Source organism: Solea senegalensis, linkage group LG10 (genome assembly GCF_019176455.1).
Source record: "Solea senegalensis isolate Sse05_10M linkage group LG10, IFAPA_SoseM_1, whole genome shotgun sequence".
NCBI lineage: Eukaryota > Metazoa > Chordata > Actinopteri > Pleuronectiformes > Soleidae > Solea > Solea senegalensis.
In genome coordinates, this window is record NC_058030.1 from 17,039,510 (window position 1) to 17,058,393 (window position 18,884).

Below are 18,884 nucleotides of genomic sequence, written 5' to 3' on the forward strand. Positions count from 1 at the left end.
TGTCTCGCTGCAGACAGGAAACCCTTCGCTAAGTGACAGTTATTTAGCTTCAAATCATATATTTCATAACCAAGTGTGCTATTTTGGACAAATTCAGGCATTCCTGATTCATTCTTGTTTCCATATCACTTTGCAAGAGAGAGCAGAGGCAAAGAAACTATTGTACATATAACTTAATATAATCTTTCACACTCCACATTACCAGTTTATAACACAGGCTCAACTACAACTTGTTGCTGACTCTAGCTTGTCAATGAGACGCTAATGACATTATCAGTGTTGTTTTTTCTCAGATTCTGAGAACGCGTCATCCAGAGCTTCAATCCACAGAGTGGTTCTCCCCTATGATGGGTAAACAGTCGCTGTAAAAGTAATTCAATCAGGAGAGACTAAGGCATGGAAATTGATTTATTATAGGTCAAACAAATGTGCTGAATAGAATAACGCGTTGATAGACCATAATGTGTCTTTGTCGCCTCGACACAAGGAAGGAGATATCTGAGCTGAGGACATTTGCACCTGAGCAGTGATTAGGAAAATACCCTGAGGTCCAGATAAAAGTGGTGCTGACGGTTTGTGACTTGATGAGACTGAAGTATGAAGAATGATGGATGAGATGAGACTATGAAGACTAGCGGGGAGGTCGAGGTAGCACACGACAGCAGAGCAAGACAAACACGGGATAAAGCAGGGGCCACATACAGCACATTGTGATCTCAAGTGGGCCGGACCAGTAAAATAATAGCATAATAACCTATGACCAACAAGAACTTCATTTTTACAAAACATGACATTTCTTGAGAAATATAAGTGGAATTTCAACAATATCATGCCTAAATTTACTATGTACACATCACACTGGATCTATAAGGGCACAAACATTTAGTCACAGGTATCTGGAAGTGAAAAATATTGCATTTGACATTACGTTTAGATTGTAATCGTAGTGTGAAATTTCAACAAATTCATCCTGTGGGCCGGATTGGACCCTCTGGCGGGCCGGTTCTGGCCCCCCGGGCCGTATGTTTGACACCCCTGGGATAAAGAGACAGCAGGTTATGAATGTATTTGAATCAGGTGTGTTGGAGCAGGGGAACGTCTAAGACGCGCAGGGCAGTGGGTCCGAGAGGAGCAGGATTGGGAAACACTGTGCTCGAGTTTTCACTGTACACTTCTGATCAATGAAAATCAGTCTCCCTGCTACTTAATAGTCTCGGTCTCGTATATGTCGGCTTATGTCTGTTTGTACAGGCTTTACATCTGTTCCTCCTGTTGATCATCAGACTGTACTGCTGATGTTTGATCATATCACTGGCAAAACACAAGCAAGCAATTATCTTCATCCTGATCTACAGGGGTAGGTCAAAGATATACTGGCCCCACTTTAAACAACCGTGTTTATTTAATGACCAGAATAGGATAAACATTGTCCAGTCTGCCACGATCAGTTATAATATCTGCCAGCTGAGTCAGATCATCACTGTCACAAATAAAACATACTGTGTTTAGTCGGCACCAGTGGAAAGAGCACGAAATATGAATTTTGCGTTTGACTCAGAGCGGAAAAAAGTCACCGACTTTCGACACGGAACATATTTAGAAATGAATTACAGCTTTGCTGATGGAAGAATCGACCCTTCGTCATGCACACTTCATCAAGTCAAGATGGAAGGTCATATGGCAGAAGAAAGACAGAGCTGCTCATTCCGGATGTGTCAACATTTTCACAGATGACTCGACAACGATTATGCGATGACTCAGTTATTATATTTGAAGATTATTAGTCATACCAGATCGAGCAAGCAACCTGCTACTATTTGGAATTGGACCGCGCTAAGAGGCCTGATTTGTCTCATGCAGATTAGCTGGTTGGTTTCCAAGGCAACCTTTCAATTATTTGTTCCAGCAGCTTTGTCCGAGGCCTGGTAGAGCTCTCGCTCCTTGCCCATGATGTGGCCCAGGAGGCCGTGTCTGACCCTTTGTCTGTAAAAATGATGTCAGAGAGAAACCTCAGGAACATCCAAAGACGATCACAAGGACAGGCAGCACTAGAAAAAGCAAAAAAATAACAGTACACAAGGAGACAGGATGTTGCAACACATTAGAGGCATTTGGAAAAAAAAAACAACAACATTCTGCTGAATGCTCAAAAAGACAAAAAAGAGAAAGAGAAGCTTTTTAAAAGAGGCATGGCAAATTGCTCGGCTGGTGAAAACGGGACGGCAAACGCATCGGTGCGTGTGAAGCATATGGGATCATCCTTTACAGCTATGAGCTGTAATTTATGCAGCTCGTTTGCACAAATGTAGTCAAACCCCAAATAATTCTCATACAAATTAAAATTCCTCTCACTCAGGTGCCGATTGAACCTTTTAGTTCTCACAGGCACGACAGAGCACACACCACGGACGGACATGGTCTCACAGCCACCGCTTTATATTTCCTTTTTTTGTATAGATACCACTTTTTCCCTTTCACCGATTCAACAAAACGAATTTGTCAACGAGAACCACTAAAGTACTACAGCTGAAACATGTCCACAGTCCACTGAACTATAGTCCCCTCACACAACATGTGAACGTGTGATGTGGTGGTTTCCAAAGGTGGTGGTTTTAGTCTTTAATCAAATGAAATATGACAAAACATAAATGTTTAAAATCATGTGGCACAACAGATGGGTTGCACCGCTGCATCACTGCATCACTCAGCTCTTATTCTGGTATGGTTTTTTTCCCCAAACTAGCACTGGGTAAAAGTGTCTTTCCCATGGAAATGTCCATTTAAAAGTTTTGGTGATGTCACCCATGTCAGTGAACCAAGAAATGACCCTGATTCTGATGCGTGTGAAATACTAATTAGACCTGTGGGACTAAAACAGCGGAGTACGACAGAACACACACAGGTTTGCACAGCTATTCTTCTTAGGACACTGCATTGACTTCCATTCACTTGGACCGCGTAAACAAAACCTTAACCTCACCACAATTCATATCTTAGCCCTAAACTTAACCAGTTCTGCAGAAAAGAGGTTCTGCCTCATTAGGACCAGGTTTTCATCTCCATGGTCCACAAGTGTGTATGCCACACACACACATACATGCACTAACATACATTTATATAGCTTATACGGAGGTGAGAGAGGCAGAGGAAGAAGAATGCAAAGACATGAGTGAAAAAAAATCAATCCATGTTATACCTGAACAAAAGAAGGAGGATCATGAAAGAGGAGTGACCTCAAGTGCAAATACAGGCAAGCGGTGAATGATCACAGAGCTGAAATCTGTTAAACACTGTGTACGTACTTTTTAATTTCTTTCTCATTATGCATTTATTGTGCACACCGTTTACTTTCACATTGTGTTTGAACCTCGGGTTTAACTAACACCGTGTGGTTGAGTGCGTGCGTGTGTCTGCAGGCTGCGCTTCATCCTGTGTCAACACAAACCAGCACGTAAATACTCAGTAGAACTCTGTCAGTGAGTAAATACACACTGTAAGTCTCTGTAATTACAGGGGGGGGTTTTATTCTATCTGCTGAATGTGTTCTTTTATACGTAATGACAGTTTATGTTCCGTACTTGCCAGAAAATATTGTATCATATAATAGGCTGAGAGCAGAATGTCATCAGGAGGCTGTTGTTTCACCAAATAAATAAATAAGTACATAACAAGGTATCGCGTAATAGCGTTTTGGTTTTTTTACACAGTTTGGTGTCGACGTGGTGAAAACAAAAAGCTCAGCCATTTTTTTTTAAAAAAAAGTAAAAACCCACATCCACACTGTCCTTCTGGCTGTCAATGTGTTTGTCACAATTTTCTTTTGCAGGATTTATTTTGTTGTTGTTGTTTCTTGTACTTTTGGGTATTATTCCACCCAGTAACAGATGTCCATTAAGAAAAGAGACAGAAAAATGATTGACTGACTTTGTACGACTTCCCAGTTTGCAGGGAAATAAAAGGTGCGTTTGAACATTTAAGTGACTGCCCTTTGCAGAGCTTCACCCTGGTTCCACTTTGGCCTTGTGTGCGCGTCTTCAGTGAATACGTTCTGACCACGATCGTGGTTTTAACCACAAAATCCACTTTAAAGCTCGTTCGCCGCGTTAATAAAAGTGGAAACAGAAATGACCATAAATTTTAAAAATTAGATGAGGATAAGTGGATTGAAGAGGGTAAGGATTTGTCTCCCTGCTCCATTTTAAACTGAAAGACCACTTAACAAGGACTACAGCATTTATTCTGCCATAAACAATAATTTGACGTTTCTGAGCAAATGTGCAGGAAACAGAGGGGTGATTTAAATCTCATCTCTCTTTTAGAATTTTCAAGCTTGCTGTTTGTCCCGAGGGAGACTCAAGGAAGTGTGTAAGTGCACTTGTATACCACACACACACACACACGGCACACACTCTAATGAGAAACTTTTCCATCCATGTTGTTAAACCAGTAGTTAAAAAGAAAACATCGACTCCTTCGCTTTATTTTGTAATCCCCTCTCAACCTGTTTACATCAAAACAAACACAAGAACACTGCACTTGTACACAGTGCAAGTTTGATGTAAATAACTGTATTGAGCACTGCGGCAAAAACGTCACACGGTCATTAATATCAATGTGCTACTAATGCTAAAGTGAGCACAAAAAACAAGATACCAAGTAACTTTTCAACATTTAAACCATTGTCTACAACATTTAAACCATTGTCTAATGAGATCACACTCACAAATTGCGTCCCATTGATTCAGAGCTGTATGGCACTATCTATTGATATCTACAGGACTATCACTTGTGGAAACATCTGCAGAGAAGAAACCGTCATCTTGAGAGGTTTCGCAACACACCATACGGAGCCACACAACGTGCCGACAACGCTTCACCTTCGAATTAATGAGAGCGCTACTTTCGCATGGCGAGCTCCGTACGTCTGGCACTGTGTGATGTTCTGAAACCACACAAGAAGACGGTTTCTTCTCTGCAGACGTTTCCACAACAGACAGCGCAACAATGCTTTGGTTGATGGAGAAAAGAAATGCCCGTTAGTTCTGTTTAAAGTACGGCAACTTGCGGCCAGCCCTCCCAGCCACACAGTGGGTGTAGTGGTTAGCACTCTTGCCTTTGCGGCAAGAAGACCTGAGTTTGAGCCCTGATCAGAACATGGGGCTTTCTGCGTGGCTTTCTCCGGGTTCTCTGGGTTCCTCCCACAGTCCAAAAACATGCAATGTGGGGATATGGTCTCTCTGAATTGACCATAGGTGTGAGAGTGAATGGTTGTTTGTCTCTATGTGTGGCCCTGCGATGGGCTGGGGAACTATCCAGGGTGTACGGTCACGCCTATCGCCCTATGTCGGCTGGGATTGGCACAGCACCACCCCGTGACCCTCCAGTGGATGATAGAGCGGTAGATAATGGATGGATGATCCTGTGGCGTGATACATAAGTTCACAACAGCGAACTTTAGGTTAAGGTTTTAACCCCGGTTCACTTAAAAAAGTGAGTGAGTTGTCCATTCAGAAAGCTCTGCAGTAAGCGACAGAAGTTACACACTGCAGCTTTAAAACAATTTTGACTTAACAAACACAGCCATTGCATCCTTATGGTCGTGGAGCCTCAATAACACAGCTGCTGAAACAAATATTCGGGAAAACACTGAATAATCAGAATGCAGTGAATAAAGGAGATTTATCTTTCTTCTTAATTATCCTCTTACTACTCTCTTATGGGGAAACTATAAAGATTTCCAAGACTGCACACGTTGTATGTTTAATTCTCAATATTGAATATGCCCCCGCATACAGTGTGATTATGCCTTACATTGGCTGTACTCCCAGTGTTGCATAGCTCAGTATATACAGTATAAAGTCCCTTCAGGAACACTCTGGTGGTTGTTGTTGAGGAGGTATAGCATGAATAAACAATGCACTGCTGATTGGAGAATTGCACTATATTGAGTTTTAGTGCTTAGCAAATGTAAGTCAGCAAACCCCGTGGATCTCTGAGAACCGCTTCTTTTTCCCCCTGCAGTTCCAGCATCACATCGCAGACGTGCAGTGGTCAGCTCTGTGTGGTGTGTCTGCAGCTCTGCACACGCTGCTGCCTGTGTGACATTAAACAAATGTATGGAAACCATGGGGGGAAAAAGAGAATACATACCCATACAGTAATTATGTGATAGTCATAATTTCAACCACCTGACTATGTCAATTTTTTTAAATTATTTAACATCATTTAAAAAGGCTCTCAAAAGTCAAACTATCAATCAATCAAGTCATCTATGGTATGTTGTTTATCTATTGTCTTAGCTTTCCATTAATGAATGTATCTTTATTGTCTTACATTAATCATTCATGTTTTTTTCATTTATTTTTTCCCCTCCTTACATTTACTGTATAAACACTTAGTTGATTGCTTTTCTTCTATTCTTCTTATGATTTAATTGTTTTTTATTTTTTGTGTTTGTTTGCAACAAATGTGGTCTTTGATGTATGTCTTCATGGGAGAGGTTTTCATATAAGCCATATAATAATGTTTACATTAAATGATACAGCATGTTTCTGCAAAAATAAAATAAAATAAAATAAATTATGAGAATGGTCTCATCCTTACATAATTATGAGAAAGCTCAAAAATATGTGTCATAATTACATATTCATGGCTTTCTGTACTTATTAGATACTTTCTCACACTAATAACTTAATATCTCATAATTATGACTTACTCTCTCATAATGACTTACTGTCTCATAATCATGAGATACTACTTATCCCATAATTATGACTTACTAATGTGTATATTTTTTATTTTAAAGTGGCAGAAACGGGCTTCCATACTAATGCAAATCTGAATGGCTTAAAATGGTTTAAAAAACCAAAATCGATGACAGATTATCACTTATTTCTTTTTCAGCAGAGGCAGCTTAATTACAACGTGTTTCTTTTTTATTGTTTATGATTATAGATACCTTGGTGTTGGTATAAAGTCTATAGGTCCAAAGTGCTCTGTTCTGTATGAACAGACGTCCCATGTTTGATCTCGAGGTCGATGGCCACATTTGCTGTGAGTGCATTTTTTTTTTTAGTCTCGCTGCTAAATGACAGATTACTCACATTTGTGTGAGTCTATGTAATCCGATTCCGCTCCACTTCGTTCTGTGCAAATCTCATGTCGTCACACTCTCGCTCCAGCCTACAGTACAGCGCGAGCGCTCCGGCTCCGCACAGACATGAGCAAACGAACGCAGAGCCATTCAACGCACTCTAACATGCACTTTGCACGGCTGTGCATAACAGGCAGCTGTTTCACAGCAGTGTGGCGCTACAGCCCCAAGTCACATCACATCATACATACACCAGGAAGCAATATTCAATCAGCATGTATGTATGCTTTCTTTAACATCACAATCTCTCAAAACATCTCTCAAAATATCACAACGTCACTGCAATCATTTGCAATAATATCTGTTCAACAATTCCATTTTAGTACCTTTCTAAAATGTACACAAAAATCCTTCATTGTGTTTAATATGTGATTAGATCATGATAAAAACATTTTTTTTAAAGTTTATTGCATTTATAGTATGTAACAAGACACATTTAGACAAAGCAATTAAAAGACATATACACATTTTTCCTTGCTATCCTGTGATATGTCACTGTTTGACACTCTGCTGTTTTTTCCCATATTAGGGCCCAAAATTGTCCAAAACCACCAGCAGCCTGAGCTGTAAGTTAATATTGCTTTTTAATATTGTTTTAATTGTTAATTTATTGTTTTAAAGAAAACCTGTCATAATAGAAATTGGTCTCTTCTGCATGTATGTGTGTGGGTTTTCTCTTTCCTCCCACAGTCCAAAAGCATACAGATGTTAATAGGACAGTCTTAATGTGTGAATGTGAGAGTGAATGGTTTTTTGTCTCTGTCATGGAGGACCGGCGACCTGTCCAGGGTGCACTCCGCCTAGCGCCCCCTGTGTCATCTGAAATTGGCTCCAGTGTGGAGGAAAAAGCAGTGGAAAGTCATTGAATGAATAATAGAAAATCATCTTTTACGTGGCTCAGTACAGGGCAGTCTCAAATATACTGTACCTGTTTGTATAAAAACACATTTTGGTCAGAACAAGACCCTTTCTGCATAAAGTTTGCATGTGTGTGTGGCTTTTCTCCGGTTTACTCCCACAGTCCAAAAACATGCAGATTTAGGGGTTAGGCAAATTGGACACTCTAAATTGACGGTAGATGTGAGCGTGAGAGTGGATGGTTGTTTGCCTCATGTGGCCCTGTGATGTCAGCTGTGATTGGCACCAGCAACCCTCATGTGGAGGATAAAGTGGTGATAATAATAATTTATTTTACTTATTTTATAAACGCCTCTGAGAACACCCAATGACACTTAACAGAACAAAAAAAAGCAATAAAACTGCAATATGGGGGTGGAAAGGGAACTTTGCTTGTAACCGGAGGTTTGCCTGTTCGAGTCCAGGTTAAAGGGCTGGCTGTGCTTGCTCCCCGGGCACAGGAAGGTTCCTCGTAGAAGATGGGTTAAATGCAGATAAAGAATTACCCCTATGGAATTAATAAAGTATAAAGAAACAAAAAAAGCCAACAGTAAATTTAAATAAAAAAAAAGAGATCAAATAGTACAATGTAATTACTGAGTGTAGAAGTAAACAGTAGAAGATGGATGGATATTATGGCTGTTCTTTGTGCTTTCTTTCTTTCTTTCTCGATGTCGTCACAGACAGACGCTCGTCCCTGCAGCAGCAGCAGCCTGCATGTCACAGTGATGAGGAGGATGATGATGATGATGATGCACCTCCTCGCCGCCTCCCCATCGACTCCATCGTCGCTCGACTCGCTCACTTGACGCCAAACTCGCTGCGCTCCGCTCTGACCACTGCAACTTTTGCAGAGACTCCTCACTCCACAGTCATGTCGCACAATAGCTGAAGTAAACCTGTCATCGTGGCTCATCCTGGGAGCCTCCGCAGACACACCGCTGCCTGTGCGGGGATTTTCTTCAAGCACACGGCCTCTCCTCCGTCGCCCGCCTCGCTGTCGGACCTTAAACCTTTTTGACAACGACAGGATATGAATTATGAGCGTTTTAGCCACTAATGAACTGGGCCAGTAATGCAGGAGACTACGGCGACTCTCGCATCACAAGATGGCAGATTTTTATTGAGTTTTGAACAGAAACACCGCTTTATTTGTGGCCATGTATAACAGGAATCCTTGCACCGATGGCCCCTGTATACGAAGGTAAGATGTTTTCGCATGTGTGTGCTGTTGTGTCTTCAGCCTCTTACTGTATATCAACAGTGACACCATTGAACTGCAGCTCCGGGGAGAAAACAGATGCAGCCTTTCTCCTCCTTCTGTCACAACCCCACAGCACGTACAGTAGACATTAACATCATACTTTACATACATTATACATCTTATATTCCCCCCCCCCGCGCCGCCGCGCGGAGCTCTGTGTGGCTGTAGCTTGTGGAGCCGTGCGTCCGTTAAAATCGCGCTGATGAGGCTGCGTGCATGGGAACCCTCCCGGGTATAAGGTCAAACACAAAAGCTTGTGTTGAAAACACAGGCGTCTGCTGTGTGTGTGTGTGTGTGTGTGTGTGTGTACGAGTGTGAATGTAAACACACAAACGCGGCTGTAAAGGAACAGTCTCGTCCTCCTGCCCGAGGAAATATTGAGGGAGGAATGAAAGAAGGTCGGAGACGGATTCGGGGATCGAGTCTCGTCTCCATTCACTCTCTCATTCTCCTGTTATTTCACAACAGTATATATATATATATATATACATATACACACACACACACATACACACAATCTGACTGCACTTTAACATGTTTTCTCTGCATGTGTGCACTGATTACTTCCTTTATGTCTTGTTTTCTTTCTCCCGGAAACGAAAGGCAACGCGTAAATGTTCTCCAGCATTATTCGCTATCGCTGCAGCATTGTGCCTGTGACTAATCCAATTGAGAGCAGACTGTTGTATACACTCTCTCTCTATATATATATATACATACATATACACATATCTCTGTGCTGTCTGCTGGCCTGTAGGTTTATTCATTCTGTGAGGCGGAAAGAGAGAATCATGTGTTATGTTTATTTTTTATTTTATTTTTGCTTCATATTGTCGCTGCAATATTTAAAACAATGCATTATGCATCATGATCTGTGCATGATCAATGCAACTACGCTACACTACTGTAGGCTGCCAATAATAGGCTGAATAGTGTGTGATATATATACATTACAGTCGGGGTTACCACTCGTGCGCTGCATGCATTTGTTGTAGTGTGGTTCCATTCAGATGTAGGCTGTGCACTGTATATCATGTCATGTCCTTGTGGCACACTTTAAAAGGACACGTAATAAGTGTGAAGTAAACATGTATTGAACTGGTGACCTGACGCCTCTGCAGCCTGCAACTTAAACAAAGTAAACACTGGTCCTTGATGCTTCCAATATTTATTTTTTGAGCAGCCTCATGTTTAATATCTTCCCTTTCTGCTCCCTAGTCCCTCTGCTGGCACTAAAAGGGAAGCCATTCTTATTTTTAGACTGGAAATGACCAAGAAAAGAGTTACTGAAAAGCACGCCTTAATAAGTGACCCTAATAAGGGTTTTAAATAACATACTATGGAATATACAGTATCCAGTACAATGAGGTGACAACAAACCCATCCCTGAGTGTTCATATGTCTCCTGAAGGAATATTGGAGTGATTTTCATTAGGGGTTGTGGAGGCTTTGAGGCATAGCTCAAGACTCCCATGTTTCAACATGAAAAGGAAAGATAAAATGAGACTCCAATGCAAAAGGTAATTAGTGTAAATTACATTCTCTGGCTTTTCCCTTCATCACGGAGAAAGAGGAGAAGGAGGAGAAGGGAAGAGAAAGAGGCGGCAGGGGAAATTAATTACCTTGCCTGTCCTCCTCACCACTGGTGAGGGCTGTTATGTGGAGCAGTCATGGAAATGACCATTTCGAATGGACAATAGGTTTGTGGACGGAGGGGTGGGGGGGGGGCCCTTCATGAAGAATGACACCGGTTATTATGGTGATTGCTCATGCTTGGCCCCAAGGTAACTAATAACTAAGACATCTATGATTATCTACTTGATTTGAGTTTGTCGGGGAGACTTTGGCTGAGAACTTCATAATTATTTATTTATTTACAATTTCTCTGAGCACTAAGACTCCCAGGTCGTGTGATGATAGTCATTATGTCCCTTTGAGGACGTTTTCTTTCCACATTCTTTATTGATATTTGCCTTTGGTCCTTCTTGGCCCAGACAGAAGGACATGAGGAAAGGGCCCGTTGGCAGGCAGGGCAGCAGACTGATCACCCCGGGAGCCTGGGCTCATAACCCAAACTGACACCTTGATGGATTTCTGATGAACGGAGCGGGTCCAGCAGCCCCCCCAGCTGCATGTGGCAAAGCTAATACTCAGAGAGAGGGACTTGTGTGCCTGCCCTTTTGCTCTGCTAGATATGGGTGCTATGGTGTGCTCATGCATGCATGTGCATGTGTCTCTATGAGTTAGTGCGCCATCACCCATCTGTAGGGGCAGGACGGAGGGGAGGACAAGACATCTGCAGAAACGGGCAGGAAGGCAACTTCATTTGCAGGCGTCCCCTCACAGGTCAAGCGGAATTATTCCAGAGAGGATTCATTCATTCATTCATGCCCGGAAAAATGGACAGAGTATGAGTCAGAAGCTAGTGCTACTGATGATGATGATGGTGGTGGTGGTGACAGGCGCGGCAGCATCACAGGGAGATTAATGTTTTATCCATCCACGCAGCCATTATGAGTTAATGTGACTTTGACTTATCATGTGGTCTAACTTGTGCTTTCCCCAGGTATGAGGGACACACACACACACACACACACACACACACTGTCCTTGTTGAGGGGAAGTTACTCCTCTGAGGGCTGAAGGAAAGACAGATTTGACAGAGAGACAAAGAGGCACTTTTTTTAAGAAACTTGCCTCAAATCTCCATGTCACCCGCCTTCCTCCCCGCTAGCTTGTTTGGAGCTGCTTGATTGATGTCTTCCTCAGAGGCCACGACCCAGGCTTTGAGTCCAAGGTCGCAGCTTTTTAAACTTTGATTAGAATTGCAGGAAGAAACCCGGTGGCCTTTTGGGGGCCATGACAGGTCCACACCCCATGGCAGAGTCATAGGAACTGAGGAGGGTCGCTCTTCCTGGCCGGTGGGACAAACAGGCTCGCGTCTTTAGAGAGACCTGTGGAGGCGGGAGAGCTGAACAGTTGGCAAGAGAGGAGGTGAGAGGAGGTTAAATAGCTGCACAGGAAAGAAAGATCCTTTGCGGATACCAACGTGAACGTTTCTGTCTTGTTTTTCACTCGCATTCCATGTTTGTTGACTTGCCGCGTCACCTTATGACTTGTGAGGAAGACAGTTTGCTCAGAAAAGGTAATGAAAATGGATAAGCTGTCTTTACAAGTATCGCCTTTGCATTATTCAGAGCTTCCTATCTGAAGAGAAAGTGAAATCCCGTGCTGGAGAATTCTTTGTGCTATTGATTTGTTGAAGCATTTAGTAGAAAAAGCAGAGGCTTTGGAGGGAGATAGAATGTGAGTTTTATGTGAGATGAGGTGTGTGTGTGTATGTGGAGCTCTCTGAGGGATGACAGGAATATGTGAGCTCTCTGATGTGCTGAAATAGTTCACAGGTGTGATCTGAGGGTTTTGGAAACAGATGGGGAGGAGAGGGAGGGGAGCGTCAGGCTGAACTGAAATGACAGGTTAGCAGAGGCCAGTCTGACACAGGAGGCCCAGCCTTGAATGCAAGACAAATTCTTCTGGCTATTTCAGCAGGCTCAACTTTTCATATACTATTTTCTCTGGAGTAAACTTGCCTTCAGTGCCCCAGCACATCATTCTTCTTGTTGGCTTTTTGCTTGGAAGAAATCCAGTCGAAATGTAAGAACAGCCTTGCGGATCACATTCTCTTCAGTGTCAGTGCGTCTGCCATATGTTTAAAACCTCACTCGGAAACAACTCGGAAAGCCAGACTTTGAAGAGGCAGACCACATCAGTTGCTGACATTAGTTGTTTTTAATTGAAAGGGAAGCGGGAGGCTGGCTGGGACGGAGCCTCAGCTCAGTCGACTGCTTACATAAGGCATTTCCGTGCTGGTTGTCATGCTTCTTTTTTTTCCACTCCACTGTTGTTTCACACTGAGTTTGGTGTCAGCTTGTGTGGAACAGCTGCCTCTTGCTCTGACCAGCAGTGTAATGACTCCTGGCTCTGTTGACTTTCAGAGATGTAGGATCGTTGTGCGTCCTACTGCGCTGTGCGCTGCCTTCGCCGTCACTACCGTCACTACGCGAGTGACTCGATTACAAGTTGAGGGGGACAAAATTAAAAAACTGTGTCCAAGTCGAGGGCCAGACGACGACAAATCATCATCACATTCTGAATAAAGCAAACTTGTAGATTAAACAGCAAGATCAAATTCAAAATTAAAGATGTATTTGAAGATACGTCTTTCATAAAGTGAAATTAATTGATTGACCCACAGAGTAGCATCAGAAGGGCTCAATATTTCCAAATATGTTTCTAAGTCATATGCACTCAGAAAAGAACATATCCAGTCATTTGCTGTACTCCATTTTTACTCTTTAAAGCTAAAAGAGACGGACCAAAATGTAAATGAAGGCCTGAGCCCCCTTAGAAACCCCCCTCTGGTTCCAGCTCTGTGTTTTCAAAGTCCACATTTAGTTTTTTTATTTCTTTTATTTTATTTTAAGGTAACTTTATGTGCGGCACTAATAAGTGTGTCAATGGAGGAGCAGGAAAGACTTTATATATTATCTTGTGGGCCGAATACAGTTGTATGGCGAGCTGAATGTGGCCCGCTGGCCTTGAGTTTGACACCCATAGGAGATGTCTGATACGTCACTTTTTAAAAAAAACACACTTGAATGGTGACACAGACTGATTGGTGAAGCCAGGGTTCATTTAGATGAGTTTGTCGTCTACAGGTCAAACACTGACCTTTCATTGTAGCAGTGCTATCCGTGATCTCGTCATTGTCATGATGTGGTGCTGAACTGAGTTTGTGTCCTTTTCTTTTTTTGTATTCAGGGACAGACACTTTTTGTCCAATATTCAGCTAGAGCTGCAACCAACGATTATTTTCATGTATATACATATATATTTTCTCGATGAATCGCTTGGTCTATAAAATATCAGAACACCTTAAAAAATGTCGATCGATGATGATGTTCTCAAATGTCTTGTTTTGTCCACAAACCAAAATAATGAACCTTTTATGATTTCTTTGTTATCCAGAGCAAAGAAATGAAGAACATACTCACGTTTAAGAAGCTTAAACAATCGGAAATCTTGTTTTAATCATGAAAAAAGCTTTAAACCGATTAATCGATTATCAAAATAGTTAATTTAGTAATGGATTAATAATAGTTTCAGCTCTATATTCAGCCCTCCCCACAGCACACACACATCGCACCACTGCCACATACAAACGTCCATAGACTGTCTTTCCTCCATGAGCCGTTGGACTGAGCGTGTGATAATAAAACATGATACATGTTAAGCACACTTAGATCTCAGATCCAGCAGCGTGCGCGTTCTTCAAACCAATGTTTTTTAGAAAAACAGTGTTCCGGCCAGACTTTAAAGTACACTATGTTTGCTGAAATTAACGCTCCGAACACATTCAGTCCAGAGCGGTGAATACTGTTCACAATGGATTGTTGCCTTTTTTTTAGAAACTATTTTCTGGCTCTCACTGGGTTGGCACATTATCACCTCATCTTCCAAAAAAAATAGATAAACGTCCCTCCTACATTTAAATAACCCATCTTGCTAAAAGCTAATGTAGTAAATGCTCTACAGTGTGGATGATCATAGCATCTGTTCAAGTACGACGCTGTGAGTTGCTACAACGCTTCAGATCCATTACTTTGATCTGCTGTGCTTCAAACAAAGGTTCACATTTTACTTTTCCACACAGCACAGGGTGAATGTGGCCTTTTGTTAACTTGGGCCTGTTCAACTATATTATTACACAGGAACTCCTCAAGCATAAAGGGCACTTTCTACGCTGAGGGCGTCAAATTGGCTTTTCTTCCTAAATATTTGAATAATATTGCACAGCGCAAACATAGTCATATGCATTTCTCCCACATGTCATAAACTGCATGCTCACTTTGCAATCTCTTCCCCCCCGCCAATGACTCCCCACAGATCCCCACTCCCACACGCGCCTCCCCCGCCCCACCCCCCACATCTATCTCTTATCTGTCCTTTCATCCCGCTCTGTTTGTTGATAAGCCGAGAGGCCATTGGCCAGCACCCATGGTGTCCATGTGACACTTCAGCAACAGCCTGATGGCCAGATTGGAAGCCCCCATGTATGTGTCTGTGAGTGTGTGTGTGTGTGTGTGTGTTTGTGTAATTGGAGGATGAAAAGAGGTCTGGCTACCGTAGCATTTTTTGTTCTCGCTAATCATGACCCCCATTCAAACGGCCTCCCCCATCACTTCCCGCTTAACTTAGATGCCACCCCCTCAACATGTCTTATTAACCCCCCCAAAACCAAACCACAGGCTTGTTTTTCGGCACACATTGTCCCAGGTCTTAATCCCATTGTTGATGATTATGTCACTGCCTATTTGACGTTGCACTCTTTCATGGCCCTTTTAACATCATGCGTCACGCAGCACTTGTTTATGTACGGCGATCAAAAAAAAAGTTTAACAGACCTCTGAACATGATGCAAAAACAATCACCGATGCCAGCTTTAACATAAGTTAAAACGTACGCAAACAGCTGGAAAACATTCAGCAGACTTTTCTGGAAACCCTACAAAAAATGTCCCATCTGTGCGTCCTAACGCAGTCTCTATAGGAATGACTGATGTGAAGTACAGCTGGTCGGTGACTGATGGCACCGACCTCTCACCGCCAGTTTATTTAAACAAAATAACTTAAAACATGAAGTGTGGATTCCCCAGTTTTCCTTCTCTTCTTAGGGGTTGGAAACAAGACAGATTAAAATGAGCAGAGAAGCGAGATTAGGGCAGTGAGGTTTTAGGGTATATACACCGCAGACCTAACTGTGCCATTTGTGGCCAGCCGACGCGGATTACGTAGCGCTGCCAGCCCCGTCACCTCTCCTGGCCGCGGCTGCTCCCGTTCATGGAAGGGGAAGTGGAGCGATGGGCGGCTGCTGGCGGCCTCTTCACAGATGGCTGCAGGTACAGCTCCATGCTTGGCTGATAACCAAAAACTTCAAAGCTCAGACGCGCTCTCTGTCCAGAGCCGAGAGGCAAACGGCACAGAGCAGAGAAAGAAGGCAGGACAAGGACAAGGACTGGGTTAGTCAAAAGAGTCAACAGGCATGGAAATGTGCAGCCTTTAGTCCTTTTCTCCTCTCTTCTATACCTTTCTTTGCTTCAGATTTTCTATATACTTCACAGTCTACTCATTTTCTTAATCTCCTGTTTTCCTACACATGCTGTGATTCTCTTTGTTCCGTTAGCTTGAAAGCAGTTGTGAGGACACCTACCTCTCAAGTTCTTTCTTTTCTTTTCTTTTTATAATTTGCCACAACAAAACTAACAGCATCCCTGTTTCACTAAAACAAGAATCTACACATTTCAAGGAGCAGGAGGTGGGAGTGACAAAGCGTGACCATAGAAATAGATGGGAGGTGATAAGCAACTTGCAGAGGTTAAATGAATTAGAATGTATTACCATTGTCTCTGTTTAATATTCATATATGCAGTGAGGAGTATTGATTGATTTAATGAAAAACATCACAAAATGCCAAATGTTTTTCCGGCTTAATGAATTTCTCCCTCACGGCGACGAAGCTGACGACGTTCGCCGGCGTTCATCGTTTTAATGACAGTGTGCGCCTTTTCTCAAAAAGGAAATAGCGTGGCTCTTCGGAAAAGTAAACTTTAAGTTGAACCGTTTTTTTCGGAGAGATCTTATTTTTAGATGATCGAGGTGTGCACTGTTTGCTTCAGTGTGAAGAACTTTTGTTCTAAAAAACAGTGAGAGAGAGAGTGAGTATATTATTGCTGGAAATGTTCCTCAAATGCTTGTTAATGCAAGTATGTAGTTTTATTCAGCTCATGAAATAGAGTGCCTGAATATTATATATATGTACATATATATATATACATATATAGATATATATATATAAATATAATTCAGGATTACATGTTTTTTTTCCTGGTCCGAATGCATTACAGCATGATAAAAACAGACTGTACACCTTTTAGATCCACTCCTGACTTCAAAGCCTGAGGCGCATCATGGCCAGCCAGCATCTCTCTGTGGCTGCCTTTTGAACTGACCCCTCCATTCAGCCTGTGAGCCGGAGAGGGAGAATGGCAAAGGAACAGGGAATGACAGAGACTGCTAAAGTAAAGCAGAAATAGGGGGCAGGCAGGCAGTGAAAACTGGGGGCAAAGATGAATACCTTCTCCTGGAGGCCCATGGGCCTCAGGGGCACTGCTAGAGGTCAGGGGGTGCTTGTGTTTGGGTGGGGGATCTGTGGCAGTTACATGTGGGAGGGGGTTACTGGGTTAAGAGGGATTTCAGAGGTGGTGGTGGTGGTGGTGGTGCCGGTGTTGTTGGGGGTCGGAGCCATCACCTCTCGCCTTCTTCAACTCTGCTTATATCTGGCATGAGTGGTGTTCAGTGAGGCACCCGTCTCTCCTCCTCTCCCCTGATAAAGCCCAGCAACTGCTATCACACACAAACACGCTGCCACCCCTCTATCACATTCTAAGAAGTAGCCCAAGGAGAAAAAAAAGAAAAAGGCCTAAAGTTGACCTTTAGTTGCGAGGATCTTTTCTCCTCCCGTCCCAGCTCGAGAGCAATCCACGTCTGGCCCCGTTTGCTTTTTTCTTTTTTTCCCTTTTTCCCTAATTAGGTTTGTGCGAGACGGGAACATTGTTTGAGTTCTGCACTCTTGAAGATATTTGTGTGTAAACACGGAAATAATTGACATTCATCTCAGTAACATTTCAGTAGCCCGGACACAGAAATATGCACAAAGACCTGAATATCTTTAGAAATTACAATTAGAAGTAAATGCATCTGTCAGATACTGAACTCTGCAGATAGTGTAAAACTGTAAAACCAACAGCTCTCAGTTTAAATTGCAGACAGGGTCACTGAGCATGTGGGTGCTGAATTCACGGTCAGAATTTCCTGCCTCATTTCGGTTGCTATTTGTGACTCTGAGGACACTGTAAATATAAACGACTGAAGCCATGATTTTCACACTGATTCAGACACAGAGGGCTGAGCTGGCTCACCGTATTTATTATCTCAAGTCTGTGGCCAGAACATGTTTATGACACACCGTCACTTGAAATAAGGACACATGCACTCTGTCTTCCTAAATTTGTATCCGAGCGCTTGTTCCTAAGATCGTCTTTTAAAAAAGCTGTTGGAATATATAGTGTGTCGGGCCTCCACGAGAGAAGCTATAAAAAGGAGAGCGGGTTAAAAAGACGATAAATAGAGATTAAGAGACTAAAATGATTTATCAAACATGGATAAGGACGAGTCACCTGCAGTACGAAGGCAGGAGCGCGGGGTGAGGCATTTTAGTGAAAGTGAGAAAAAGGCATCTGATCTATGGCTCTAAAAGGGCCAGAGCAGCAGCTTCACACACCCCACTGAAATATCACACACTCTTGTCGCCTGGGGAGGCATGTGCACCATCTCCAGCTTGTATTTGATAGCGGGTCGAGCACAGGGAGGTGGAGTAGTCAGCAGGCGATGGCACCAGAAGGCCAGCCACATTTTGTTAAGGGATCTTGAAGAGCCCTTAAGTGAGACGGGT

General features: G+C 42.7%; 1 protein-coding gene across 3 annotated transcripts in view; it reads left to right on the forward strand.

The window, feature by feature from the left end:
* Positions 1 to 8,856: 8,856 nt before the first annotated feature.
* Positions 8,857 to 18,884, forward strand: part of hipk2 (homeodomain interacting protein kinase 2) — a 69,398-nt gene continuing 59,370 nt past the window's right edge. For all 3 annotated transcript variants that reach the window (XM_044036709.1, XM_044036710.1, XM_044036711.1), the window contains exon 1: positions 8,857 to 9,254. In XM_044036709.1, the coding sequence (XP_043892644.1) occupies positions 9,236 to 9,254 (19 nt within the window). In that variant the 5' untranslated portion in view covers positions 8,857 to 9,235. The remainder of the gene's footprint in view (positions 9,255 to 18,884) is intronic.